This window comes from Phodopus roborovskii, unplaced genomic scaffold, assembly GCF_943737965.1.
Source record: "Phodopus roborovskii unplaced genomic scaffold, PHOROB, whole genome shotgun sequence".
Lineage (NCBI taxonomy): Eukaryota > Metazoa > Chordata > Mammalia > Rodentia > Cricetidae > Phodopus > Phodopus roborovskii.
In genome coordinates this window covers 1,203,689-1,231,383 of record NW_026126575.1, presented here as the reverse complement: position 1 = coordinate 1,231,383, position 27,695 = coordinate 1,203,689, and the positions used below count along the sequence as shown (strand labels likewise).

Genomic DNA, 27,695 nt, shown 5'->3' with positions numbered 1-27,695 from the left:
CAAATAACACAGGTCAGTGAGCTGGAGAAAGCAGGGCAGAGATTCTGGAATGTATTGTGTACTGTGCCCAGCATAAGGGCAGAAGCCTCAGGTTCAGGCTGATCTAGCAACTGCCAAGTTTTAGTGTGGGGGTTCTGTGAGAATGTGAGAGGCCCAAGAGAGGAGTAGCTGCCAGACCAAGTTTTGGAAGGAGCCTTGGTTGCCAGAGTTCTGAGAAAGTGACAACAGTCAAACCATTTGTGGAGAGTGTTCAGATGGTAGCCAGGCTGACCAAGGAGGCTCAGGATGACTGAGGAGGCTACTGTGATGGCGGTCAGTCTGTAAGGGTTGGTCCCGTGACTGCTAGTGCTAGTCCCATGGTTATCAGGTTGACCATGGAGGCAAGTCTGGTTGTGGTCAAGGCTGGTCTGATGATGGTTAGAATGACCATGGTAGCTCATGTCTGGGCAGCAAGTTCAGCAGGAGACGAGGGAGGGGTTCATGTGTGCAGCAGCTGTGGATGTTGGTGCTGAGGGATTTCTCTGCAGGAGTTCACAGTCAACCAAGGCTTGGTGCAAGGTGTCCAGGATGGCCAAGGTGTCACATATACCTTCTGGGGAGAAACAAAAGGGTAGATTTCATTATCTGGTTCACAGAGTCTTCCATGTTGTTTGCCTACCACTTGCCCCATACCACTGCCCAGCCATATCCTTTATGCTCCTTTTTAATACCTAGACTAGTGTTTCTCAACTGGTGGGTCACAACCCCTGGGGTTAAACAACCTTTTACAGGGGTCATGTATCATATGTCCTGCATATTAGATATTTACATTATGATTCATAACAGTAACAAAATTATAGTTATGAAGTAGCAATGAAACAATTTTATGGTTTAATAGGTCCAATAGGACCTGTATTAAAGGGTCACAGGGTTAGGAAAGTTTAGAACCACTGTACTTGATACTTCCATCTCAATTGATAATAGACTGTTTTAAGATCATGCCAGCATGAGAAGGACTAGCTGTCCATCTCCCTGCGAGGCCCTGTGATGCGAGGTCAGCTTCAGGGAACACAGCTTTGCTGAGCAGCAGAGGCTACAGGGCCTGGAGCTTTAGGCAAATCCCAGGCACTTGGCTGGCTAGTTCTTGACTGTGATGGGGTAACTCCTTTCTGATAGGTCAGCTGTCAGAGCTGGAGGATTTAAAGCACAGAGGCACCATGGGCCTCAGGGCTGGCCCATAGTGGCTCAGTGAGCAGTGCAGTCTGACTTGCCAGCAGGCAACACCACCCTTCTCTGCTGTTTCCATGTCTGCTTCTAGCTGTCATAGCTGCCTGGAGCCTCTGCAGCTCAGTTCTGCTCTGAAGTCTGCTTGGACTATGGCCTGTAGCATTCGGGGTGGGAACAGAGTAGCCGTTCTGCAGACCAGGGCTTAGAACAATGCTAGAGTTTTGGTTCAGATGCCCTACAGCTGCCATCCAATCTCTACAAGGCACCCTTGCCTACCCTGTGAGGGATTCCGGTCCAGGGCATTCAGCAAAATCTTCCCCAAGGCTCTTTTTGATATGTTCTTCAAGAGAGATGAAGAGAGGCTTGATCAGATTGTGTCCTATCCAGAGGGTGGTGTGTAGAGACTCCTGGAAACGTCCATGAAGCTCCTTGGGGCTGGTCCCACATCCTTCTCCATGTTCCTCTCTATGACCTGCTGTCCCCATCCTCTGCTCCTTCCCCTATCCTCCCTCCCTGTCCCCATCTTCCCTTCCTGCCCCATCCTCCTTTCTTGTCCTTCCCGTCCTTCTTTGTCTGCCCGGATATATGATACTGGACTAGACCTGGGCCACCCATATTCCTGGCAGCCTGATGAATAGCAAGGGTGAACTCTCAGAGGTTCACCTGTCTCTGCCTCCCAAGTGCTGGAATTAAAAGTGTGTGCCATCCATACCTGGCTAATCTAAAAAAATTTTTTGAGCCTGGTGGTGGTGGTGCACACCTTTAATCCTGGTACTTGGGAGACAGCAGCAGGTGGATCTCTTCGAGTTTGAGGCAAGCCTGATCTACAAAGTTCATCCCAGGACAGCCAGGGATGTTACATCCTGTCTAAAACAAACAAACAAACAAACAAAAACAACCTAAACAATTTTTTTGAGGTGGAATATGCCAGGCTGGACTCAAACTTGTGACAATTCTCCTGCCTAAGCCTCTCCAGTGCTGAGGTCACAGACACCACTGTGCCATCTGCTAGTCTTTAATAATTTGTAGCCATGTTTATTTTTTAGATGATTTTGTTTAATTTTATGTGTATGGTGTTTTACCTCCATGTATGAATGTGTTCCATGTGTGTACTGGGTGACAGCAGAGGACACAAGGTGTTGGATCCCTTGGGACTGGAGGTACAGTCCGTTGTGAGCTGCCATGTGGGTGTCGAGATGAACCCTGGCCCTCTTTGAGAGCAGTGGATACACTGTTGTTTTTGCTTGTTGAAGATAAAGTCTCTATATAGTCCTGGCTGCCCTGAAACCCGCACTGGGTGTTCTTAGCCACCAAGCCATCTCCCCAGCCGTGCAGCCATGTTTAAAAGAGATGTTAGTTTAAATTCTTTCTTGGTTATCCTCCTTTGGTCTATAAAAATTAAAGTGGTGGTGCAGACCTTTAATCCCAGCACTCAGGAGGCAGAGGCAGGTGGATCTCTGTGAGTTCGAGGCCAGCCTGGTCTACAGAGCGAGTTCCAGGACAGGCTCCAAACCTGTGAACCCAGTGAATCAAAGCCAGCTCTGGGCTTTGATTACAGTTATATCAGACTCCTCAAATGATCTGAAATATCCTCTCCTCTCTGGGCGGCTTCTCTGAGCCACCGTTCTGTATCTGTCAATGGAGGAGCACCTATTGACTAGAGAACCAGAGCCCTGGCCTGCCTGCCATACAGGCTCCTCGCAGCCTCTCAGCCTCCCAGCCTCCCCAACTCCCCACTGTGTCACCCTTAGACCCCCTATAGACTGTCCTGGGTCCTCACCGTCACCTTCCTCTGGATCCCCTAGCTCACCTCCAGCCCCTCCCCTCCCCTCCAGGATCCCCCTCAGGTCCCCACCAGGTCCCGGAGTCTCTGCAGGAGTTGTAGCACGTCCACCAGCTTCTCCTCCAGCAGCGAGAGTCGTACCCGCTCTGTCTCCACCATCTGCAGCTCCAGCCTCAGATGCTCAGCCTCCATCTGCTGCAGTTCTGCCTGCGGAAAAGGACCTGGTGCATTCCCTACTCTCCCTTCCCCACGATGGGTGTTCATAGCTCCCTAGCAAGGTGGCTGGCCTCCCTGATACATTCAGGGATCACCTAGTCTGGCCTCCTGCGTGTAAGGTACTGTGCAGACAAACCACCCTGAGGCCAGAGAAGCTAAGTGCCTGCCCCAAACCACACAGTGAGCAGGGTTTCAAGAAGACACACACCGTTCTCTAATCTAAGGACTCATTCTCTTTTCTCTTCTACCTTTTGGTTTCTTTTCTTTTTGGTGGAGCTGTGTTGTTGGCCACATGACTGGCTTACACAGGAGGAACACACTGCAAGCTAGTGGATAGTTCCCACCCCGTCTTGTCCAGGGTCCCTGACTGTAAGGACGTTCTGGGTATCTGTCCACCTTTCTGCAGCAGTGTGACCAGGAGCACTACCACACCAGTATCCCAGGTTGACAACAGAGGAAATGTCTGGCGCTCACCCCCAGGTCAGCTTTGTCATGTGACAGGCACTTCTTGGTACCAGGATGCTCAGGATTCCCTCTGGCTTTGGGCAGGAGGACAAAAGACTCCGTGCTTCTACCCACTGCAGGCAGGGTTAGAGGCTGGCCTGTTCTGGAGCTTCCTGCTCTGTCACTTTGAAGTTTATTTAGAAAAGTGACAGCAGTGTCTTTCCTTTGGTGCTCCCTGATTGCCAGTTCACACTTCACATCTAACAATGGCCCTTCCCTGAGGACAGCTTCTCTCTCCTGGGGAGATCCTGGGTATCAGGAACAGGGTCTCAGGGAATAGCATCAGGGTGGGAATATAGACATAGCCCAAAACATAGCAGATTAACCTAGAATCCTGGGGGGGGGGTCTTCACCAGACATCAATGATCAGAGCTGAGCTGTCAAGAGCTTACTACCTACATCTACTCACTTGACACATGCATAGTGGCATTGTTACAAACGTGGAAACCCCAAGGCACAGAGATGCTGAAGCACCCTAACAAGGTCACACAGGTATCAGAGTTGGCACCAAAGTCAGGAAGCTCGCTCTAGCATATGTGGAGCCCTGCTCTGACGCAAGGCTTTTCACTGCTCGGGGCTTAGCATCCACCTTGGGGCCCAGAGTACAGGGTGGAGATCTCTAGGGCAGAGTTCTACATTGTCAGGGAGACCTGGCTGTCGTGTGTATTTGAAGAAGTCAGGGGTGACTTCCCCAGTGGGCCTGGAGTGCTAGTTTATCTACCTTAATCCTTACCCAAACACATGACCCATAGGAAGCTGGGGTTTCCTGTTACCCATCTGTTCTTCCTCACAGGGACATGGCTAGCCCTTCTATGTGCATTAGACACTCACTGCTCAATGGGCCGTCATATTACCTGGTTCTAGAATCACAAATAGAGATGTTTACATTATTAAAACTCTATCCTGGATGATCCCTAGATTTTCCAGTCTGTGATTCAGGGCTGAGGTTTCAGAGAGACACAGCAGGTGACAACCATGTTTACACCTCTGGACAGCTATGCCTGCAGCCCATGCCACTGTCTCCTCAGTTCTTGTAAGCTTCTGCTTTGTAACCAAGCTAATCTGGTATGGGATTCTGTAACTGTCAATTAAAAGTTCTCATCAAGTGAAATGAGAGGAAACACCCCTCTCACAGCTCTGCGAGTGGGCTGTAGGACCGCAAGTCCCTCCAGCTGTAAGTCCTGGGATCTTAGGGCCCTGCTGACCTCCTCCTCCGGGGTTCCCAGTGTTTTTCCACTGCAGCCCAGGGTCTGCAGCTGCTCCCCAAGCTTTGTGACACAGGTCTCCAGCTCTAGGGTGCAGATGTGGTCAGCACCATGACAGTGGCCAAAAGAAGTCTTGAGCATCTCAGCTGTCTGCTCATCACACCTGCAGAGAGGAGAAGCCGGAACTGCAGGGACCTGCTGTTCCTGTGTTCCAGCCTTTGCAAGCAGATGTTGTAAAGGATCCTGTCTGCTCAGCATCGTCTTGGGGCTCCTTTGCTTCTCAGAGGGACTGCTGGAGGAGTCCCCTACTACCTGGCTCACACCCTCCTACCCACCTCACTCAGCCTGCCTCAGCCCATGGACTCCCAAGGCCCTCCAGCATGCCCGAGCTTCTGCTTGCTGCTCCTTTCTGGACCCTTCTTACACCATCTACATCACTTGACAGAACTGCCTTCTGATTCTCCTCATACCTTCCCCTGTCTTCAAGTATTCCCTAAAGCAGAGGGCCCATGGCAGTCATCTGTTTATTATTTTGCCTGGCACACAAGCAGGTGCTTAACAAGTGCTTTGTATGAACATGAAGAATGGATGATACAGTCACCCCTGAAAGCCACATGTTGTCCCTGAAGACATGTGATATCCTGACCTCATGTCCTCGGAAACAGTGTTACAGACCCACTTTTAAGACAAGAAGACCGAGGCCCAGAAAAGCCAGGCAATTTGAGGTATCCATGGGTATGGAGCTCGTTTTTATTATCTTCTAAGATGGTACAAAGGCAAAGCCCATGTGTAGGTGAGAAAGAACCAGCCAGGGCCAGGATGGGGCTTTGAACTGTATTGTAGGAAGTGACAGGAGTGGAACAGGTCTTGGCGTAGTGGTCAAGAGAGTGATGGCTGGTGGGAACTGAGTTTGTCCACAGGCTATGCTCTTAAGGGTCTTCTCATTCCATCCTTGTTCTTGTCCCACATTTGAGCTGTGACTCCCAACGGGGTTGTCAGGCGCCAAGTATGGCTGTGCCCTGAAACTGTCAGCATCTCACGTTGAAGCATGTGTGAAGGGCCCTGCAAGGTGAAGCTGCCTTCCTGGGGGTTCTATGCTTTTGGTCTCCACTGCCAGGGCAGGGATAACCAGCCACTTACCCACTCACACAGCCCGAGGGCTGTACCAGAGGTACCTCGACATGGGCCTCTGGGGGCCTTGACTTTTCCCTCCACCTGTCTTCTTCTTCCTCAGAGGCGGCCTGGCCTTCCACGGAGCGGAACAGCTGCTCTTCCTCTGCTGGGGAAACATATTATCTAGGAACTGGAGGCTCAACGTGAGGACCATTGGCCCTCCTCAGGAACGTGTAAAGGGAGGCACTGGTGACACTGTCCTCTTCCCATTACTAGCTCAGGGCCCTGGGAATTGCAAGGGAGTCCCTGAGATACAGCCCCACTGTCTTGTGTCCTAGGATGACGTGTGAGGATGCATCGTTGGTTTCAGGGCTGAGAGCATCAGTTCCATTTCAGGCCAAGTGACCTGGATTAGGGAACTGGATAAGGGCTTTGCAGGATGTTAGTATCAGGACAGAAAGACTCCCAGTTCTCCAATATGTGGCCCATGATCCCCAACAGCTTTGATGAACTCCATCCTGACTAGAGTGGGTGATGACAGCTGCCCTGTCCTATTGTCCAGCCAAAACCCTTTTCCTCAGGAGCAGATCAAAGTCTCCTAGAGAGCCTGACCCTGTTCTACACCAGCTCTGGGCATCTGTCAGGCTGTGCCAATAAGAGGTGGTCCTCTCTAGCCACAGTGAAGGTTCTGGAAGTGCTGGGAACCCTCAAAAGACAACATGGGAGTCAGTGAGTGTTTGTGCAAAGTGAACTCAGATGAAGACTGAGCCCCCAGTTCTGGGCTAGAGCCAGGGAGAGTACTCCTGCCGAGAGTGAGAGTGAGTGATCTCAGGATGGGGTGGGGGCAGGCATTAGAGGCTCTTCTGAGAGCCCATGATTTCCTTTAGCCTAGCAGTTTGTGCTGACTGGTGTGACACTTTCAGACTTCTCTGCTTGAAGCAACATTTAAAACCAAAACGATACCTTACCTCATGGGAAGCTTGTTGACATCTATTGCCCTTTCCTGGCTTCACCCATGGGTTCTCAGGGCTCCACTGCAAAGACTTTTCATAGCACTATTCCTAATATTGACAGCATATATCCCTCCCTTGATTCCTCCCGTCATTCATCTGCATTGTTCTGGTGCTGGAGGCAGGGGTAGCTGGAAGGGCTCTGAGCCTGGGAGTGGGGGATGGAGACCCAGTCCCTGGCACACTGTAGAGGTGAGCTGCCTGGATACCCTAGGTTCGGGCACTTGTGAAGACACCAGAAAACAGGCCTTTCAGGGTGCTGGAAGCCAGCTTGAGTAGCAGAGTGGGGTTTTGTCTGGAGGCTGAAGGTGGCACTGATGCTTCAGCCCTTGAGAGCAGGAATGAGGCAAGGCCTCATTGACCATGGGCCTGGCAGCAGGCTGGGCACCTGGGAACTGACCTTCATCTGTGTCTCTGCTCCTTAAGCTGGCATCTGGCTGCTGGGCTCCCCCTGGGCTGGTGTCACCACCTCTGACTCCTCTAGTCATAGGATCGACATTCTTGTCTCCTGGGTGCACACTGGCTTGTGAGGGGTTTAGGAGCTGAGGTCCCTCTGACCTGTGGGTAGGGGAGAGATATGTTTTGAGAGGTGAGGCCACCCTCTTCCATTTCTTACTCTGCACAGGTAAGCCACCCATGGTCTACCACCATTGTCCTGCCAAAGTCAGGCTCCCATAGACCAGAAAGAATGTTAAGATATGTTTCAGTTTAATTTGCCAATAGGGAACAGACATGAAACCCACTTTTAGGCAATGGGATGCAAAGCAAAATCTGCAGACACTAAGAGGCAGGTTTCCATCCGTATAACAAGAATCATGAGAAGGGAAATGTCCTTTCTGCTTTTGGATACAGTCACGTGGTGATGCTGTAGTTGGGGTTGCAGCAGTCATATTGTAACCATGAACAGCTATCTGAGAGAGCTGCACAGTATCTGGGTAAAAGCCCCAACATCTTTAGAGGCTGAGCTAGCCAGTCCTGCAGCCAGCTAATTCTGCACTTAATATAGTAGGCATGTAAGAAAAGGTTTATTTTTATTTTATGTGTATGAATGTTTTACCTGCATATGTCTGTGTACCACATGTGTGCCTGGTGCCCATGGAAGCCAGAAGCAAGTGTAGGAACCCCTGGAACTGGAGTTACAAATGGTTGTGAGGCACCATATGGTTGCTGTGAATCAAACCTAGGTCCTCTGCAAGAACCAAGAGTGCTCCTAACTGTTGCTCTATCTCTCTAGTCTTGGTGGGATGATTTTTTTTAAAAAACTAATTTATTTTATATATATGGTTGCTTTGCCTGAATGTATGTCTATGCAGTACACATGCGTATGGAGGCCAGGCGAGGGTGTCAGTTGGATCCATTGGGACTGAAGTTACAGATGGTTGTGAGAACCATGCAGAAACTGGGAATTGAGCCTGTTTCCTTTGGGAGAGCAGCCAGTGCTTTTCATGGCTGAGCTATCTCCCCAGCCCTGTGTGAAATTTTCAAAAGTTTACATGTTTCACTTAATTTTTTTTAAAAAAGAGACAGAGTCTCACTATTGTTGTCCATGTTGGGATTACAGACATATACCACCATGCCTGGCTAGATTCACAGACTCTTCTTTCCATCAGATTTTCACATACTTTTAATTACATTCTATAGATGTTTTGGCCATAAAAGCCTTTAACTGAGGAATCAATTTCTCTTCCCTGGGATTTGGAAAACCCACTTCATTCCCCATCAGTCTCCTTGATACTCCAAAGTCCCTGTGTTTTGAACAGTTGTTTTCCACGTCCCTGCAGTTTACAAGGTCAGATAATAGAGAAAAAAATGACATAAAATGAACATATTTATTTACTGGCTGTCCTGGGACTCACTTTGTAGACCAGACTAGCTTCAAACTCACAATGATACCCCCCCCCCCCCCCCCCCCCCGTCTCTGCCTCCCAGGTGCTGGGATCAAAGGTATGCATCACCACCACCACTCTTGCTTTCTAGTCAGGGTTTCTACTGCTGTGATAAAACATTGACCAAAGACAACTTGGGGAGGAGAATGCTTATTTCATCTTATAGCTTGTAATCTATCATCTAGGGATGTCAGGACAGGAACACAAAGCAGGAACCTGGAGGCAGAAGCTGATAGAAACTATGAGGGGTGCTGCTTACTGGCTTGCTCCTCATGGCTTGTTCAGTCTGTTTTCTTTACCGCCCAGGACCACGCCCAGAGGGGACACCACACATGAAGGATTGGGTCCTCCCACATTAATCACTAAATAAGAACACGCAGCACAGGCTTGCAACATTTTCCCAGTTGAGGATCCCTCTTTCTAAATGACTCTGACTTAAGTCAAGTTGACATAAAACTAGCTACCCTCACCCCCAACAAAACTTCATCCCCTTACAGTTCCATACTCTCCCCAGAAATCTCAGGGCTAAGTGTCCAAATATTTCACATTTCAACCATAGCAATAAGTAAAGTCATTGTCCCATTTCACAGAGAAGGAAATGGAGACAGAGAATTAGAACAATCTGTCTACCTCAGAAATAGAAGACCCTTGAACTTCTCCAGACCCTTTTCCAGGGAAGGGAAGGTCTGGAGTGATACAGTATAGCCACTGTCAGCTTTGGGGACTACAGGTCACATACATGGATTTGGGGCATGACCTGAGAGGCAGGTCATGGTGAGGGAGTAAAGGCTAGGAAAAAACTTCAGAATTTTCCAAGAACCTTAGGTTGGCCTCAGAGGCAGAACCCTTTTCTGAGGGTCCCATGTAACTTTTGTCTGCTAACTGGGATTTAAGTGAGTACTCTATGGGTAACACAGCTGCAGACATGCTTATTAAGTCACCAGGAGACATATTATACATCCTTCCCTGGCTGTGTTCTCTAGGGGAACCCTGACTTCACCAGGTACCATTCTCTTTTGGATTCTTCAGTAGAGTGAGGGTGTTTCTGGGAGATGTCAGGATGTTGGTGGCCAGGAAGGCCTTGCTAGTGTCTTGATGGTCCTGGAGAAATGAACTCTGGTGACTACCACTCTTCCTCAGACCCAGGTCTTCTGTGTGCCTGGGTGTTCCCTCCAGCTGGTCACATCCACACCCTCCTGGAGCACCACTGAGCCTCTGATAGCTTCCATATTGCAGTCCATGGCTACATCTGGCTGCCAACCCAGGGGCTGAAACAGTCTGACAGGAGCCAGATGTTGCATTTCCTCCCTTCCATCCTCGTTCTGTGATGCCAAGAGGCCCCAGAAGCTGCCACTACCCTACAGGAGACTATGGCTTTGCTGTGTGACCTCTACTGCTCCATCACCCCCCTCTGAGTAGCCTCATTTCATTTCCTGGCTTGTTCACCAGTGAGCAATGGTGGGCTCCACTCTGGGTTGGACACTGAGGGCCCTATGACGATGAAATGAAGTAATAGAGAACCTGCTTTCACTGACATTTGGGGTGAGTTTAGGGGACACCTAGATGAACAGGGAGCTGTATATCCAGCTATGCATTTACTTCAATGTCTCTGAAAAACAGTAAGCACATTAATTTCATATATCTTATTATCTTTTAAAATGTACGATAGTGGTATGATGTGACTTCCTTTAAAATTATTTAAGTTGAATTGGAGGTATAAGCCAGAGATAGATTTTGTCTAGTATGTGTGAGCATTTGGGTTCTATGTTAGCTCTGCAGAGAGAGAGAGAGAAAGAGAGAGAGAGAGAGAGAACAAAGTAAAAGGAGGGAACCAACTTAAGGGAAAATGTTAATAATATCAGGCACTCCATACATGTGGCAAACAGGGCTTGGGTCTTGGGAGAGTCTGGGGGGTTAGCAAATGCTCAACTACTAGTAACAAGCAGTTTGGGGCATCATTAGAGCAGGGCTCTTCCCAGGAAGACTTTTTTTGCACGGAGAGCCGAGTATCTTTCAGACTAAGTCTGAAGCCACAATGCTGCTAGGTGTACATCTGGAATGTTCCCTAGAGGCCCATGTGTGGAAGACTTGGTGCCAGCTTGCTGTTAACTGGGAGGTGATGGAGACTTTTAGGAGGTAGGGCATTATGGGATAAAGCAATTCAGGGTGTTCCTGGGGGTGGCATTATTGGGTTCCCATCTGTAAGGAGTATGGTTTTTCCGCCCACTGCCTGGTCTTGTCCTGCCGCCGAGCCAGCCCCAATTAACACACCGAGACTCTGTATTAGATACAATTCTGTTTCTTATCGGCTAGCTCTGTCTTAATTATTAACCCATTTCTATGTATTTCCACGTGGTCTCCTTACCGGGGAATGGGCATCTCCCATCGCCCATCTCTTCCTTTTTTCTTTGCTTCCTGGTCTCCTCCTACCCACAGGCAAAGTTACAAATCCATTTCTTTAGCCACCCAACCATACTGGCCAACATGGCTCTGGTACCATTTTTTTTTTTTTTTTTTAGTACAGAGAGAAAGAGGAATCTTCTAGCTCATGTCAGGGCAGCACAGTCCAGTCATGGATGTGGCTCGAAAACAAAGGCTAAAAGATAAGTTTCTTACCACAGGCCCCAAACAGCATGGCTAACCAACCAAGAACATGGACAACTATAGCCATGAGCCAAATACCTATCCCCCATCTTCTGTGCTTGGGTTTAGACAGAAGGACTCACATATGCTAAACCCATGCTCTACACCCAGTTCAGCCCCAACCCCAATTGCTTCTTAGGTACTTTGTTATCATGACAGAAGGTTGACTAACTCAGATATTATAGAGCATTTCTCTGCTTTCTCAAAGCAATCTGGATAAATAGCCCACTTTTTATTTTGAAAGATTAATGACATAATATTCTAACAGTAACTTAAATGGGATGAAAGATTTTATACTCAGATATAATGAAGTTTTCAGATACTATACATAATGAGTGAGTCTAAATTGGAAAGAGTCAGGGTAATATTTACTTGGATATTGTTGGCATCCTTCATATATCTAACAGTTTGAAGCACAGGCTAAGAGAATATATTCAGATAGAAAGGCAGGCAGGTAGACACACAGACTCACAGAGACATAAGTGTCAGAAGTTACAGTGTCCCTCTGCAGCAAGGGTGCAGCTTCCACCATCTGTGATGTGGTTGGGAAATGATGAGCAACTCTTGGGGAATTCCAAACAAAACAAACAGCCTCATGTTCTTGGAAAATTCTTTGCATATTATAACTGCAGAAAATTGTTCACTCATCATGTAGAGTTCAACTCTGATCTTAGATCATTCTATGGAAGTGTTTCACACACCACTGGCCAGCTGGCCATGCAGAAGCTTCGGGGTACAGGGGCTCATTTTCCTGTCAGGACCTCGGGTGTGAGAAGCCCTGTGTCTAGTCATTCTCCTACAAGCCTCCAAAGTGTCCTTGAGGAGACAGACAGCCTCCCCTTGTTCCTGATTGTTCCCTGATCTTGGCCTTGTGTCATCCTGGCCAGCCTATTCCATGTTGGTGACATTTTGTGGACAGGCGCAAGGTACTGGTCAGCTGTAAGGCTATGTCTGTGCCCTAGGAGGATCCTGTCTTTTCCTCTATGTTCCCTCATGGTGGTGGTTTTCGCTGTGGGTCAGTCCTGAGACTTGCTTACCATCTTTTCAGAGGAAGAAGGCCACCCTGGCTTATGGGGTAGGGGCTGGGGCTGGGCAGGGGCTATATGTACTTGACACACAGTTGGTATTCAGCAGATGCCAGATCCCATGTTTGCTCACAGCTTCCTTCCTGTTTACCAGGTCATCTCCATCTCTCATTTTGTTTCCTTATATTGACCCCACAGTTTGAATCTGATCTACACTGTCTAATATGGCAACCACCAGTCGGAGGTGTGGCTATTTAACTTTAGAATAATTAAACTTAAGCAAAAATACAAATACATTGTTTTTAGCCACCATACCATACTGCTCACATTCCATGTGCTCAGTTGCCACACACAGCTCTGATGCCACTTTTGAGAGTATAGAGAGAAAGAGAGGAAACTTCTAGCTCACGTTTGAACAGCACAGTCCAGTAGGGGATGTGGATCTAAAACATTGGCTAAAAGGTAAGCAACTAGTTTATAGTCATTTCCCCCAGAAATGTAATTCTCATTTGTGGAATACTAGTTCAGTTCCTTGCTATGCTAATGTGGCAAAAAGCTTGTTTTTCTGCAATGATCTGAGCCCAGCACTGGACTCTGTTCTTCATATAAACACAAAATATACCATAATCAAGATTCTCCATACCATCCCTGCTGTGGTTTGAATGTGTGTTGAGAACTTAATCCCCAAATCAAGACACTGATGGTATTTGGAGGCGGGACCTTTGCAGGGAGGTTAGGATTAGATGAGATCATGTGGGGGAGTCCCCTTGAGGGTATTAGTGACTTTGTTAGAATAGTCAGTGTCACTGAGCTTACCATGTGATGCCCAGGGGCATCTGCAGTGTGAGGGTCTTACCAGATGCTGACACCATTCTCTGGGGCTTCCCAAGCCAAATAAACCTCAGTTCTCTACAAACTACCCAGCCTTGGGTGTTTTGTTATGACAACAGGAAACAAACTAAGAAAGCTCCAGATTTGGGGAGGAATTATTTAACTGATGATGAAACTGATAGGAGGAAAAGCCCAACTGGGTTTCTAAATCATATGTAATTGAAGATGGCACCCCTTGCCATGTAGAGAAAGCTGGAATGACCCCAGTTCACACCTTCAAAGAGTGGCTTAGGGTGGACTTAAGATCTAAGCATGAAGAAAAAGTAAACAGAACAACACACAGTGAATGAATTTGTGACCCAGGGTGAACAACTCATTTCAAAAGCAAAAATCATAAGATAAAAGAACTTGATCACATTATAGCACACTGTGGACTGCCCTGTATTTCTTGGTCAAAGGGCATGGTTATCTTCCCCACCCATGACCTCTTGGGTGTTGTCACACGGGCTTCCTGGGGCACATAGGATGATGCTTGCTTAATGTCATCTAAGGAGGGGGTGTCTCCCTCTGGGATGGTAGAGGCCTGTGTAAGGGAGAAGTGGTGTGCTGAGGGACCAGGCAACATGGTCTGAAACCCAGCACTGAGCAGTTGAAGAGCACAGGAAGAAGAGGAGCAGAAGGAAGAGGAGGAGGAGGAACAGGAGGAGGAGAGAGTAAGAGAGCACACAGTACCATCCATGCAAGCAGAAAACTCATGCTTTGAAGAAACACACACATCAGGAAGGCAGAGCCCTTCATTTGAGGGGGTCCTCATATGATGCATAGATGCCTGCATTGTGAGGCTCTGAGCTCACTGTGTTTTCCTGCACTGCAGACCTCTGGGAAGGTATAGTATATAAACCAGGTACAGTAAAAGAGGCAAGACTAGTGGTTTGTATCACACTGGAATAGTTACTACATCAAATGAAATACACCCTGTCTTAGGTTTCTACTGCTGTGATAAAGAGCATGACCAAAAGCAAGCTGCAGATGAAAGTGTTATTTCATCTTGCAAGTCTCAGGTTACACTCCGTCATTGAGTAAGTCAGGGCAGGAGCTGAAGCAGAGGCCACGGAGAGGTGCTGCTTACTGGCGTGTTCCCCCTGGCTTGCTCAACCTGCTTTCTTATACAACCCAGGACCACCAGCCCAGGGGTGGCACCACCTGTAAAGAGCTGGACCCTCCCCCCATATCAGAAAATGCCATCAGATACCTGGTGGGTGTATTTTCTCAAATTGAGGGTTCCTCTTTCTGGATGACTCTTGTCTTGAGTTGACATGGATGGAACCAATGAAGACTGCTGTGGAGTGACTAGTGGGTGGGTAACACATGTAGCATGGATGAGCAGGATGCCATGGGATTTTGTCACAGTTCCCAGAACAGTGTGCAATGTGAAGTTTATGCACTACTTATTTCTGGCATTTTCCCTGTTCAGATTGTGATTGCTACTGGTGATTGAATCCACAGACAATGAAACTGAGGGTGTGTGTGTGTGTGTGTGTGTGTGTGTGTGTGTGTGTGTGTGTGGTGACTAGTGACAGTTGACATTACAGGAGGAAGAGGACTGGGAAGAGAGGCAGAAAGCTGGTTCCCACCCCATCCAAGTTTCCCACTCAGGACACACAGGGCACCCCAATGGCAGATGTGATGGCACCAAGGCAGCCACATGGGTGTTGTCGTGTATGTACTCATGTATGTATGTATGTATGTATGCATTCTGGGACCTGCACATGCTGGGCAAGTACTATGCCAGGTACTGGCATTTAATTCAGGAGCCGACAAACTCTTTCTGAAAATATTCCAGGCTTTTAAGTATACATGAAGCTCAAAAACAGCTATAGAGATGCTTGGATGACAAAGATAGCTGTATTCTCAGAAAACCTTAGACAATCTCTTCAAACACTAAGAATTTAATGACATTTTCACATTTGAGATTTCTTTAAATCTCTAAAAGTGAAAAATAATCCATAGTAGGTTGTTCCAAGATAGCATGGGGTTGGGTTCTGCCTTGGTGAGTTAAGTGATGATTTCTACCAAGCTTGTCAGAAGCAGATTGTCAACTGACAACTTTGTCCTCACCTTTGTCCCAGTGCTGCCCTAGGATAAACTGGGGTGGGAAAGTACCCTGAGGTCTATGGGAAGCCACAGTCACTGGAACCCTGTGACCATCCCACAGGCAAGGGTAGCTGATGGGTTAAGGAAGGCAGAGAAGCATGTTTCTGAACACATTTCTTAGCTGTCAGAACTACTTGCTCCTGGATTTTATACTCGAGAGCACAATGCTATTATTTAAGCTGTTATGAGCTGGTTTTGTGTGACTTGCAGCTGGAAGTATTATCTTTAGTATTTATCATTAATAAACCACTTACAGCACTGCTTGTGAGATGAAATGAGGTTGTGTAGACAAGAACTCTGGCACACTGCCTCATGCACAGCAGAAATGCTGGCTCCTGACCTGAGCCCATGCCACCTCCACCCATCTCAGCCCCATAGGACCAGACTCTAGCTGGAGAGGGTGAGCTACCTCTAGCCATCTGTCATTTACTTATTACAATGGCTATAGCAAGCTCCAGCAAGGTTTTCTTTCCGGGAGGTGGTCTTGGAAGTCCCTTTGTTCTGTGACAAGGATAAAGCTTACTTAAATGGAGGGTGAAGCCAGCCTGGAGTTTACAGCATGGCACATGAGTAGGCAAAGTCCCCTGTCAACCTTGCTTCTGGGGTCTCCTGGGCTCAGTGTCATATCTTCTATCTGAAAGCAAGTGAAGACTGTCCTAAAACATCTGCAACCATAACAACCTGTACCTGGAATCAAGGGACACATTACTGCAAGACATGGAGGCCATCTCACGTTGGTTTTGGCTTCTTCTGGAATGGATGGACAGGGTCACAGGTGTGTCTCTCGGCTTCCAGTCTTTTGAGCCTTGGAAATTTCTTTAAGTCATGGGGGTGATAGGAGCCTCAGATGGCAGTTATCCCCATGCTGTCTGGTGTCAACATCAGACCATAGCCTTCTCTGGAGGTCCTGGGGGATGTACACAGTGGCTTCCTTTGCTGTGAGGTATTTCCTGAGTTGAGAACCTCCCGGAGGTTGAGACTTGCATGTGAAAACAAGAGAACAACAGCAGGAAGAAGACCCAGCGTTGCTGTTAGGGGGAGTGGGAAACAAGCCACAACGAAGGCAGCATGGGGGTAGCCCAGGGGTCTTCTGGGCACCTCTGTCTGCTGGACAGATGCCCAGTCTCTGGTTCTGTGGGGGCCTGTGGCCTTCCCGCTTGTCAGCCCACTGCTGATACTGTCTTCTGATCCTCCACAACATATTATGGGGCAACCCTGTCTTTAGCAAGAATGGACCCAGGCATCATGGCTTATCCTGCCCCAGGGAGATAGAAAGAAGTTGTCACAGAGCAAAGGGATGATGGGAAAGATAGACTGTGGAGATAACAGGGAACTACTTTAGTGGGGTGGGGTATGTGACAGAGACCTGTGATGGCCACCAGAGACGGACCTAGTAGACTCATAGGATAAGTGGATTGGTTGACACAATGCAGTGGGCCATGGTAGAGTGAAGGCCACAGGTTGGATCCCTTGGAGCTTTGAATGCCAAGGCAAATGGGCTACAGAGGCTGTGATTAGGGAAGCCATCCGGCTCTCTTCAGTGGTTAGAAGGCCACCTTGGCCCTGAGTGTGTGTCAGTGACTGGAAGGGAGCTGGGCATGGGGTAGAAGCCAGAACAGCCACCTGGAGGCAGTGCTGGGCTGAAGGCAAACAGGCAGAGCTGAGATAGCCACAAGGCAGCATTTGGGGCTTTCTGCCTACTCCCCACTCTAACGTATGGCTTGTCCTCATCTAGGTCAAGACCATTTGCATATCATGCCAGCCCTGTGTTCTGCAGTGGGTCTCCCAGGCCCAGACAGAAAGACCCAAGTGATATGCAGCCTGAATGTCAGCATCACCTAAGGGAAGAGCCACCTGCAGCGGGCAAGGCATCCCCAGATTTAAACACTGAATCGTGGCTGCTGGAGACAGGGCCTGTATACGGTTAATAGGTAAAGTGAAGTTTTAGGGTGAGCTGTTATCCAGGTTGTGGGGCATCTTGGCAAAAACACTCAGAAGTGGGTGTTAGCATTGTTCTTATCTCATTTTACAGATAAGGGAACTGAGGATCCTGGAGGCAAGAAGGACTTGCTGAGGGTCATGCTCCACTGCTCAGCTCTGTCTCTTCCCTCTCCACACAGAATGTACACCAAAATGGAAGAACAGAGGCTTCTCTCACTTAATGGATGAAGAACTTGGGCCCAAAAAGGGGGAAACATCTCTGGGTCCTGCATAGTGCATAGACAAAGCTGGGATTTGAATTTGAGTTATTCAGGCCTCTGAGCCTGGGCCTCTCCCCAGCTTGTCTCTGCTATGGGTTCCATTGTCCCTGAAAGAAGGGTCTGTTCCCACCAGCAGCTACCCACATGGCCTCAAAGGACAATAGGACAGATGCCCCAGGCCCTGCTTTGTCCTCTTTTCTGTCTTTCTGACTGGTTGGCCGTGGCCTCCAGGTCAGGCGGGGCTGCTGCAGTGGGCGAGAGGAAAGCTAACCCTCGAATGGCCTCATCTTTGTGTGCCTTTCATGGTGGTCTTCAGACTGAGGTGCCCTCTGTCTCTCTCCCTTCCTGGCTTTTTCATCCTCCTGACAACAAAACCGCAGAGACCAGGCCAGCCCCTGGGGCCCACTCAGTGGTAGGAGGAGAAGGATGTTCTGTATATTTTGCTAGCTCTGAGCTTCTAGCTAGGTGTTCTGAAGGCTGGCTGCAGGGCAAGGGAGGTCCCAAGAGAAAGAAAGGCTACAAATGTACCAGAGATTTCATACCCAGGACGAGAACGACCCTTCCTGGGGGCAGTGTGTCCTTCAGGCCTCCAGGACACTCTGGACAGCCTGTGCTCCAGCTTCTGAGGCTAGCAACCACCTACAGGCTTCTGTCAGGCCTGGGTTGTGTCTGGGTCATGGAACACCAAGCCTGCTGTTTCTTTGGTGGGAATAGTTAGGGGAAAGGGATAGTAGGAATGATGATGTATCTGTGAACCCTCCCTAGGAAGCACTGAGGTGTCAGAGCCACACAGGTCATTGGGGACAGAGTCCTCCCAACTACCCTCAGTGCATTTACAGACTGGAAAACTGGCACGGGACACAGGTCATTGGGGACAGAGTCCTCCCAACTACCCTCAGTGCATTTACAGACTGGAAAACTGGCACGGGAACGGGCCTGGGTTATGTCCAACCAGGTCACTCCCTGCAATTTTCTATCCAGAGCCTTGAGCAGTCCAAGGTAAGCTGCTCCTGTGATGAGAATGGGGATTTGTTCTGTGAGTCTGTGGTGGTTTGAGAGAAAATGGCCCCCAAAGGGAGTGATATTATTAGGAGGTGGGACCTTGTTGGAGGAAGTGTGTCATTAATTCTCCTAGACTCGTTACTTCCAGTTACTTCTTCTAATCAAGATGTAGCCAGAACCATGTCTATCTGCACCCACTGTGGTGACAATGGACTGAACCTCTGAACTGTAAGCCACCACCTCAGTGAAACGTCTTCTTTTATAAGAGTTGCCATGGGCATGGTGTCTCTTCACAGCAATAGAATCCCTAATAAGGCAGAGATCATGCGCTGATGAGGCTATGTGGTGTTTGTATGTGTCTACATTTCCTCATGGGAATCCATGTGATCCAGTAGTGAGCTTATGACTATGGTTAATGAGAGCATCAAATTATCCTGGTCTGCAAGATGGATTCAAGGGGCCGTATTTCCAAGGTGTTGGGAGAGAACTTGCCTGAAAGTGAATTCAACCCTCAATAGATTGTTGTCGATTGCTTAAGCACCTGCATATAGCCACACCTGATGCCTAGGCTTTTTGGCTCTAAGAATTGACTTTGTTTTCACAAGTCAGTTTGAGCTAAGCTTTCTTTCATTTCTCTAAGAGAGGAATTAAAAGAGAGAGAAAATGAGAGTGAGGTGGGTATGCATGGCTGTCTGTAAGGTGGGCGGGGGGTCAGCAGAGCACCCTGACCAGACAGGCTGAATGGTCTCTATGACTGGTGGTACAAATGTTCCTTCTGTAGCTATTTCTTACCGCAGTGCATTCTTTCTCTTCCTCACATGGCTACAGTCTTGGAGCCAAAAACCTTTGCTGGGCCTTGTCAACTGAAGAGAGAAGCTAAGACCTTGGTTCACATGAGGCAGGGTGGGAGAGGGGCCAGCCTTGGGGACTGGAGCTATATGTCTGTGATGAGGTGGGCAATCCCTTTGGAAGGACTACTGGGTCTCAGCAGGTGGGAACTGGGCCAGGTGTGTGCCTTGGTACTTCTACACCCCAAGACCCTTTTATACTTGGGACTTCTGTCTGACTTGGGAATCTTACAAGTCTGAAGGCACAAGTGAGAGCTTTGTGGCCCTCTGCATATGACACTATGTTCTAATATGTTTGACCAGGACCTGCTTCTTGAGGTTAGGAGACCATCTGAGTATGGTGAGTGTTTATATTCCATTTCTGTATCCTTGAGGGATTTGGTATATATGGTTGTTTGAATGTTTTCAGAACTTTCTGGTGTGCAGTGCCCGTACCTTGACCCCAGGTATGAGTAGCTCATGACTTCTTCCTATGCTAGCCCATCCCCTGGTTTGGGTATATAAGCCTATTACTTTCTGTAATAGACGGTGGCAGCAGCTTCTTCTTAACTTCTTGTGGTGGTCTGTAAGTGTTTCAAGCCCAACACCCTCCGCCAAGCTTGGTACTCTGGCTTCACAGGCACGGCAGCACAGTTAGGAGGTGTGGCCTTGTTGGAGTAGGTGTGTCACTGATAGTGGCTTTGAGGTTTCAGATGCTCAAGCCAGGCCCAGTGTCACTTTCTCTTCCTGCTGCCTGCCGATCCAGATGTAGAACTCTCAGCTACCTCTCCAGCACTGTGTCTGCCTGTTTGCAGCCATGCTCCCCACCATGATGATAATGGACTAAACCTCTGAACTGTAAGCCAGCCCAATTAAGTGTTTTTCTTTATAAGAGTTGCTATGGTCATGGTGTCTCTTCAAAGCAATAAAACCCTAACTAAGACAGCACAAGTCTTAATTCATGGAGCATACTTATAAAGCATGATTTAACCCATAAATGAATTGTGTATTTGCTGTATTTTTTTTAAGCTTGTGGACAAGGTTGTGGCCTGAAGCATTTTGGAAATCTTGCTTCCATCTACAAACAGATATCATGGGTAAAATTTAACATGGAAAAGAACAAAGGAAAGTCAGAAGTGAGAAGATGTCTCTAGTTCAATTGAGGAACAAGAGATGGTGCTAATAAAATGCCCAGAAGGGTGGGGTACAAAAGACAGCTTGCTGTGTCATCAAGAGGCTGCAGAAGTCAGAGTTCAAATGACATAATATGATAAAAATTCCATTCCCAGGCCTGGGGATTTAATTCCCAGGTAGGAAGCTTAATCTCTCCCAAGAATAAAATGGAAACTCAAAACTAATTTGAAGTGGTTATTATTCCATCTTGGTTCTCCAGGCTATGGTGAAGGCAGGTAAGACCCTGTTTCTGGGTCCCTGGGATCCTCAAGGGCTGCAGCTTTGCCATAGACTTATATCAAAAAATTGCACAGCATTCCAGGAACACATTATCACAACAGAGACAGCAGGCATAAAAACACTTGTGGAAACCCAGACATTATAGCAATCCAAAGAGTAAGTGTGATTGTCTCAGAGTCTGCAGAAGCATGGCTCCTGGACCTCCATAGACACCCAAATTTGTATTCGTTGGCATTGTATTTGTACAACCTTCACACATTGCATATATTTAAAACATCTCTCCAGAGCTTTCAACTTTAGTGCCTTTAGTGCCATGTGCATGATTGTACAGTGATTCCACAGAACTATGTTTGGCATAGACCAGCCTTTTATGGCTATTATTGACCTTCCATTGATTGAATATGGTATATAGAGGTCTTGTTTAACAGAAGACTGTCTAAAAATTAGAGAGACAATTGGATGGAACCTACAACACAGGACAGAGCAGGATGGAAAAAGGAAGCTGGATTTGAAAAAGAACTAAATGGAGGTAGCACGGATAGGGAATCGGGTTGTCACTGAAGAGAAGTGGCAGAGTTTTTATTACACTTGGGAACAATCTGAGGTCTGGTTCAGCTAGGTTCCTGATCTGTGATTTTAATAGATCCACCAGACCTTGAGTAGACAAGGTTCCAACTCTAGGGCATCTGTAATTAGCATCAGAGTAGAAGGCTCTTTGAAAACTAGAGCAGGAAGTTAGGTTATTCCAAATGGCTTCATGCTTCCCCCCAAGACTTCATCAGAACATTTGGAACCTGTTAGCAAGGTGTCACCTAGGAGGGCAGGGAGGGCTTATGCTTGGAGTGTGGCCCCTGCCTCTCATTTGTCCCTGCTGGCTGCAACTTAACCCTCACAGACATCTGAATGCCTGACAATGCAGAAGCAGAGGGGATGTGTAGCTTACAGTCTTTCCGTTGTGATTTGAGTCAGACATGTTTCCCAAATCATATGTTGGGGTCTGGGTTGCTTTGGGGAAATGATAGCTCTGACATAATCACTATACTCAGCCTCTTGATGGATTAATAATATGGGGCATTATTGAGAGGCAGTGAAAGGGATATGGTGGGGCCTGACTTGAGGAACCGGCACTGGAGCACGCCCCTGTGAGCTATAGCTGACCCTGGTTCCTTTATACTCCTTTCTCTTTGCTTCTTGGTGATCATGAAGTGAGACACTTTTGCCATATGCTGTTGTCACCCAGAATCAGTCGACTCAAGGACCAATACAGATACATCTGAAACAACAATCCAAAATGAACCTTTCCACACAGAGCCTGACCACCACACCCTCCCAGCTTGTGAAACGTCCTGTGGATATTTAGTGGGAGGGGGGGATGAGCGTAGTGGGGAAACCCAAGAGAACTGTGCTAGCACATACTTCGCTGGCCTGGCTTTCTCGTCTGCGATACAATAAGAATGATCTTTGGGTTGGATTTGTAGTGTCTGTGGGTTTTCTGTCTCTTTCCCTTCCTTTTCTTCTAAGTCTGAAAACGTTGGCATAGACCTGGTAGCTTTGGATACAAAAGATGAGCAGAGAATTTTTGCCTCTTGAGCTATTCACTCACCTAGGCATCCTGTGACCGTCACCCTCTGGCCTTTCCTGTTCTCTCCAGTTTTATTCCTCTAGATATTTGGTGTTTCATCTGAGGGCTACTTCTGCTTCCTTAAGAATGGAACTTGGATGGTATTTGGGGCTCACCTGTACCATCTGACACGACTGTGGGGGGCAGCAGAAAATGACACAGTTCTGGCCCATGAGACCCAGGTTCAAATTGTGAAGGAGAATACAAAGGCACAGGTTCCCTGGGAGAGCATCTCCTTCCAGCACTGCCTGTTCGTGTGTCTGAATGGTAAATACAAGACCTGTGGGCACTGTAGCCATCTTGTGGTCAGTGAAACCGTGGCAATGGCAAACATGTAGATTGGAAGGGCGAACCCTGGCTGTGGGGCAGGCAGTCCTTATTCTTCTACTTTCTGGCTGTATAACCTCAGGCATGTTTAATTTCTCACAGCTCCCCTCTCCTTCCCACAGTCTATAAAATGAGGACCGAGGCCTCTACCATGTACAGTAGTTTCGAGGATCAAGTGCTGGGAGGCATAGGAATCTTCCTTCTCTACTGTAAAGCTCTCTCCGAATGTTAGACCTGTCTTAAAGCATAAATGAGTTATTGTGACTTTAAGGCAAAATGAAGGAGACCATTTGTTTTTCCTCATACACACAGACCTCAGCTCTGATCTGCAGCCCATCAGCTATGCAAACAGGAAGCAACTATCCAAACATTCGGAGCTGCTAGGGGCAGACCAGGGTCAGTCTCTCCCAACTGTGAGTGCCTCAGAAGTCAAGGATGAGGTCCCTCCTTTGAGGACATAGGTTCAAAGTCACCACTTAAGCTGTCCTCCCCCGACCTGGCTCAGATTACCCTCTCTAGGGAGAACTGATCTCACTGGCTCCTCTAGGCCTCTAGGCTGTCTTCTGTTCTTCGTCCCTCTTCTTTGCTGCCATAGCTGAAACAGGATAGTTGTTTGTTTGTTTGTTTTCTTTCTGACAATACTATCTATCTGCTTGGGCCCTCCCGGCTTGAACCGTTTTCATGGTTTTATGTCCTCTAAGGAGAAGATAAAGGTTATGCTGCTGCCAGGCTCCAGATGCCTGGCCTTTTCTGGCTTCTCCAGCTGTATTTCTCCAGCTATGTTGACTCCTGTTTAGTTTCTGGAATGTGCTATGATAGATAGCCCTGAGGGCTTTGTCCCTATTGTCCCCATTTTCTCAGTGTTTAGTCCCCACTTCTGTGGCAGAGGACAGGCCAAGCCTGTACCAGGGACATACATGTCCCACCTGCTGCCTCACATCTGTTCCTGTGGAGGTCTCATACTCCCTGATTGCAGCTCAGGACAGGGATTTCAGTCTGTCCTGCTAACAGTCACACCCCTCACCAGGTAGACAATGGCCCAGGGAAGGTCTCAGCTGCTGTGCAGGTTCAAAAGGAGAACCTGCTTTGCCATGTGAAAAAATGAGCATCCAGGATAGCCAGGCAGAGTCTCACAGTCCTCCTACTCTGCAAAGACTTCAGTCTGCTCCACCCAAGAGCAACAGACTGGAGGGAAGCTGGTGACTTGCCAGAGTGATACATCTGTCAACAGCCTTGCCAGAATCAGTGCCTCAGTCCCAAGTTTAGTTTCCTGCCGGTCCAGCTAGAACAAAAGGTCGCTCTAAACCTGTTTCCTTATCTGAAGAATGGGGTCATAACAGGACCTTCTTCACTTGGCTGTCCTAAGGAATAACTGAAGCAAGACCATAAAGTGCTTTGTTCAGGGCCTGTACACAGTGAACAGTAGGTGACAACCAGGATCAAACTGAAGAGCTAAGAATGAGTCTTACTGATTACAATTCACGAGTAACAAAAAGATTTCGTGGATGAACGGAAGGGTGAACGGATGGATAGATAGAGGGATGGACCAATGAATGGCAATGGAGTCCACAATGACTTAAGAAATGGAAGAACCACGCACCAATACTGAAGACAGGAATGAACACTAGAGCGCCCGGGATTGTACGCCCAGGTTTAGCACTCGGAGTTGCTGCTCCTCTCACCTGTAACGTCTAAGTTCAGCTTCCAGTCGCTGCACTTGACGCTGCATGTGGGGAAAGCGCCGCGCAAGCGCCTCCAGCTCCCGTACTCGGTGCAAGCTGCGCCGCACCGCCTGCCTGGCCTCCTCTGTGCGCAGCCGCACCTCCACCTGTCCGCGTTGCAGCCGCCTGGCGCGCGCTTCTGCCTCTACCAGCGCGCCCTGCGCTCGCTGCAGCTTGTTCGCTGCCGTTTCTGGGATGTCCGACTGGCTCTTCCAGAGGCCTACCTGCAAGAGGGAAGCAAGAGTGAGTGACCACTTCCGGATCCTACGGAGATCTCCCCTTACGCCACAAAGCTTGCTCAGTAATGCAAGTGTGCATTACTCCCCCCCCCCCCAAAGCTGATACAGGAAATCCACAGTCTGTTACCCCACAGTCTGTTACCCACAGTTTGTTACCCCAAAGTCGTGACTTCTCGACCTAACTCCTGAACCCAATATATGCAGCTACTATTTCTCTGGACTCAAGGCACAGCTTAAACACCATACTGGTGTTTCCACCCTTCCTGAGATCTGTGCACTATACCCATCCTTGGATATGGAGATGGTCTCTTTTGTTACTGCAGTGTTCCAAAGCAATGTGCCCAGTAGACACTTGAGCACCAAAGAAGGACAGACCCTTTTAGTCAGTCTCAGGCACTCTACACATGACTCTGCCCCGTCTAACACTTCCATGCCACACATAGGAACCATGGGGGCCATCTTGCAATCTGCATTTAGGGTGCAGAAGGCACTAATATAGCACCAGTTTTGTTTTGTTTTGTTTTTAAGGTCCTCTTCCCATAAGGGACTTTCTGCCCCCTCCCCCCTTAGGCCAGCCACCTTCGCTGCACTCCACACTAAGCTGTGCACAGGGCTCAAGTGTTGGTTGATTGATCCCAGAGGCCAGACTAACTCTGCTGTTTGCTCAATGGCTCCACTTCAGTAGCTCAGAGTGGGCCTGGCCCTCAATGCTAATGCATCTTTTCTCACTTGTACCCTGGTGCTGAAGGATTCCATAGCTGTCACTGACTTGGGGAAGGGAAGTACTCTTCTCTGTTTTCCCTAAACCTCCCCGAAGAAGAATGCTTGCTGACCTGTCATTACGAGACTGCCTAGACAGGCTCCTTCTTGTGTTAGAAAGGACAGGGGTGTGAAGGTGGAGTTTTAAGGAACGATAAATTGGGGTGCAAGTTGGAATGAAGGGAGTGGAGTGGGGAACGGAGAGGGCCAGCTGAGGAGAGGGGTGGGGCCAAGGTGGGGTGACCCTGACTCCATCCCTCGACGTCCCGCGCACCTGCAGGGCCAGGCAGCGCGCGTCACTACTCTGCAGCGCAGCACGCAGGTCCTCCACCAGCTCGCGTAGGCTGCTGTTTTCCTCTTCTAGATGTGCCACACGTTCTCCATTGGCGTTGCGGTGCAGGCTCGGTGAGCCAGGCCGCCGCCGGCGGCGGCGCGGGCGGCGGAGGCGGATCTGCGTCTCGATGTGCTCGCTGAGAGCTCCTCGGGGCAGTCGGGGTCCCGCACGGGTACTGAAGTAGCCGCAGAGGCGTGCGTGGAACTGGCGGAAAGTGAGTTCGGGAGGGTCGGCGCGCAGAGCCAGGCGCACCTCTTCCCTGACGTCCGCGTCCTCGCCAGCGACTATTCCAGCAGCCTGGTTCTTAGCGACCGCCTCTGCGGAATTTGCGTCTTCGGTGGTTGCCTCCCCATCGGCGTTCAGCCCTAGTACCGCACATAGCGCGCGAAAGTCGGCGCGCGGCAAGCGGCCAGCGCCCCGGCAGTCCAGATGGTGGAAGACCTCTTGCAGATACTGGTCCAGACCGGTAGCCAGCACCACGATCTCGTTCTCCACGCCGCGGTCTAGCCCGTAGTGGTGAGCCAAGGCGCTTAGCAGCCACTGTGTCCGCCGCGCGGGTCGCCGGTACGGGTCGCCCGCTTCGCCCTCCATGCCCAGACACAGACGACTCCTCTTGGCCCAACGGCGCCTTTAGACAGTCTCCCGCGTCCGCGGAGGGAGGGGCCGGGCGGCCACCGCCAAGCCGGAGAGGCGCCGGACCCTGTCCAGACAGCTGCGTGGGCCGTGCAGGGCATTTGTGTTTGTCCCGGTGGGGGGCGCTGGAGCAGTGGGCTTTCACTCTGCCTCTGTAATGGCCTTGATCTGAGATCCCCATCGCTCCCCATTCTCATCCCCATCGCTGTAATGAGTCCTTGGAGCAGTTCTTTTGCTCTACCCAGGCCTTTTCAGCTCCAGCCGCCAGAGGCAGGAATGCTTCTGTCCTCAGTAGTGGTGCTTTTCCCAGTCCTTGTCCCCGCAACCTGCCTGGCGTCCTCTGCCCCTGATGGTGGAGAGGCCTGGTCTCCAGACTGTTTCCTCAACCGCCCTCCCCCACCTAACTAGGGCAGAGGAGGAAACAGACTTGGAAGTATACCAAGTAAGGGTTTTGGAGAGAGCAAAGTGGTTGTCTGTTACCGTCACCCTCGGACTCCAGGAGACTTGGCGCGAAACCTGAGTTCCTTCTTGCAGGCTGGGATGAGGCAAAGGGTTGTTTGGCTACCATTTTCTCTGGGTTCAATTCTCAGCACCCATAAGGATGCTCACAACTATCTTTAACTTCAATTCCAGAGCATCCAATGCTCTGTTCTGGCCACCATGAGCATTGCTTGCATATGACACACAGAAATGCACAAAACACCCACACATATAAGATTTAAAAGGTGAAAAATTAAAGGTGGTTTTCCATGGATGGTTTTTTTTGAGACATATTAATATATTTGTGTTGTAACATCTACTGGCACTCTAATTCTTTTTAGTTCTGAGTGATACTCCATTGAGTGAATAGACCACATTTTGCATTAGTCATTCATCAATTAACAGGTGTTAGGATTTGACCATTGTGAGGAATCCTGCTATGGATTTTTTGTTTTGGTATGAGTTCATATAATTTACTCTCTTTGGGGCATATACTAAAGAGTGGGTTGGTTGCTGTCCTGATTTATTTTTGTCAAATTGACAAAGCTGGGATCATCTAGGA

The 27,695-nt window shown here is 48.8% G+C and overlaps 1 protein-coding gene across 1 annotated transcript; it reads right to left on the bottom strand.

Moving 5' to 3' along the window:
* Window positions 1-380: 380 nt before the first annotated feature.
* Window positions 381-26,747, bottom strand: Efcc1 (EF-hand and coiled-coil domain containing 1). The gene is made up of 8 exons (XM_051203340.1): window positions 25,961-26,747; window positions 24,650-24,912; window positions 7,438-7,595; window positions 6,055-6,190; window positions 4,915-5,077; window positions 3,062-3,196; window positions 1,483-1,546; window positions 381-592 (listed from the first exon to the last, which is right to left on the bottom strand). The coding sequence occupies exons 1-8, from the start codon at window positions 26,609-26,611 to the stop codon at window positions 456-458; spliced, it is 1,707 nt and encodes a 568-aa protein (XP_051059297.1). The 5' UTR covers window positions 26,612-26,747; the 3' UTR covers window positions 381-455.
* Between the last annotated feature and the right edge of the window lie 948 nt (window positions 26,748-27,695).

Excerpts from the sequence above, each read along its gene's own strand:
- Efcc1 (XM_051203340.1), bottom strand. The coding sequence starts at position 26,611 with ATGGAGGGCGAAGCGGGCGACCCGTACCGGCGACCCGCGCGGCGGACA. Across the intron at positions 5,078-6,054 it reads CCCTCGGGCTGTGTGAGTGG|GTGTGATGAGCAGACAGCTG; the intron begins GTAAGTGGCTGG and ends TCCTCTCTGCAG. Across the intron at positions 1,547-3,061 it reads TGCAGAGACTCCGGGACCTG|AACATATCAAAAAGAGCCTT; the intron begins GTGGGGACCTGA and ends TCTCTCTTGAAG.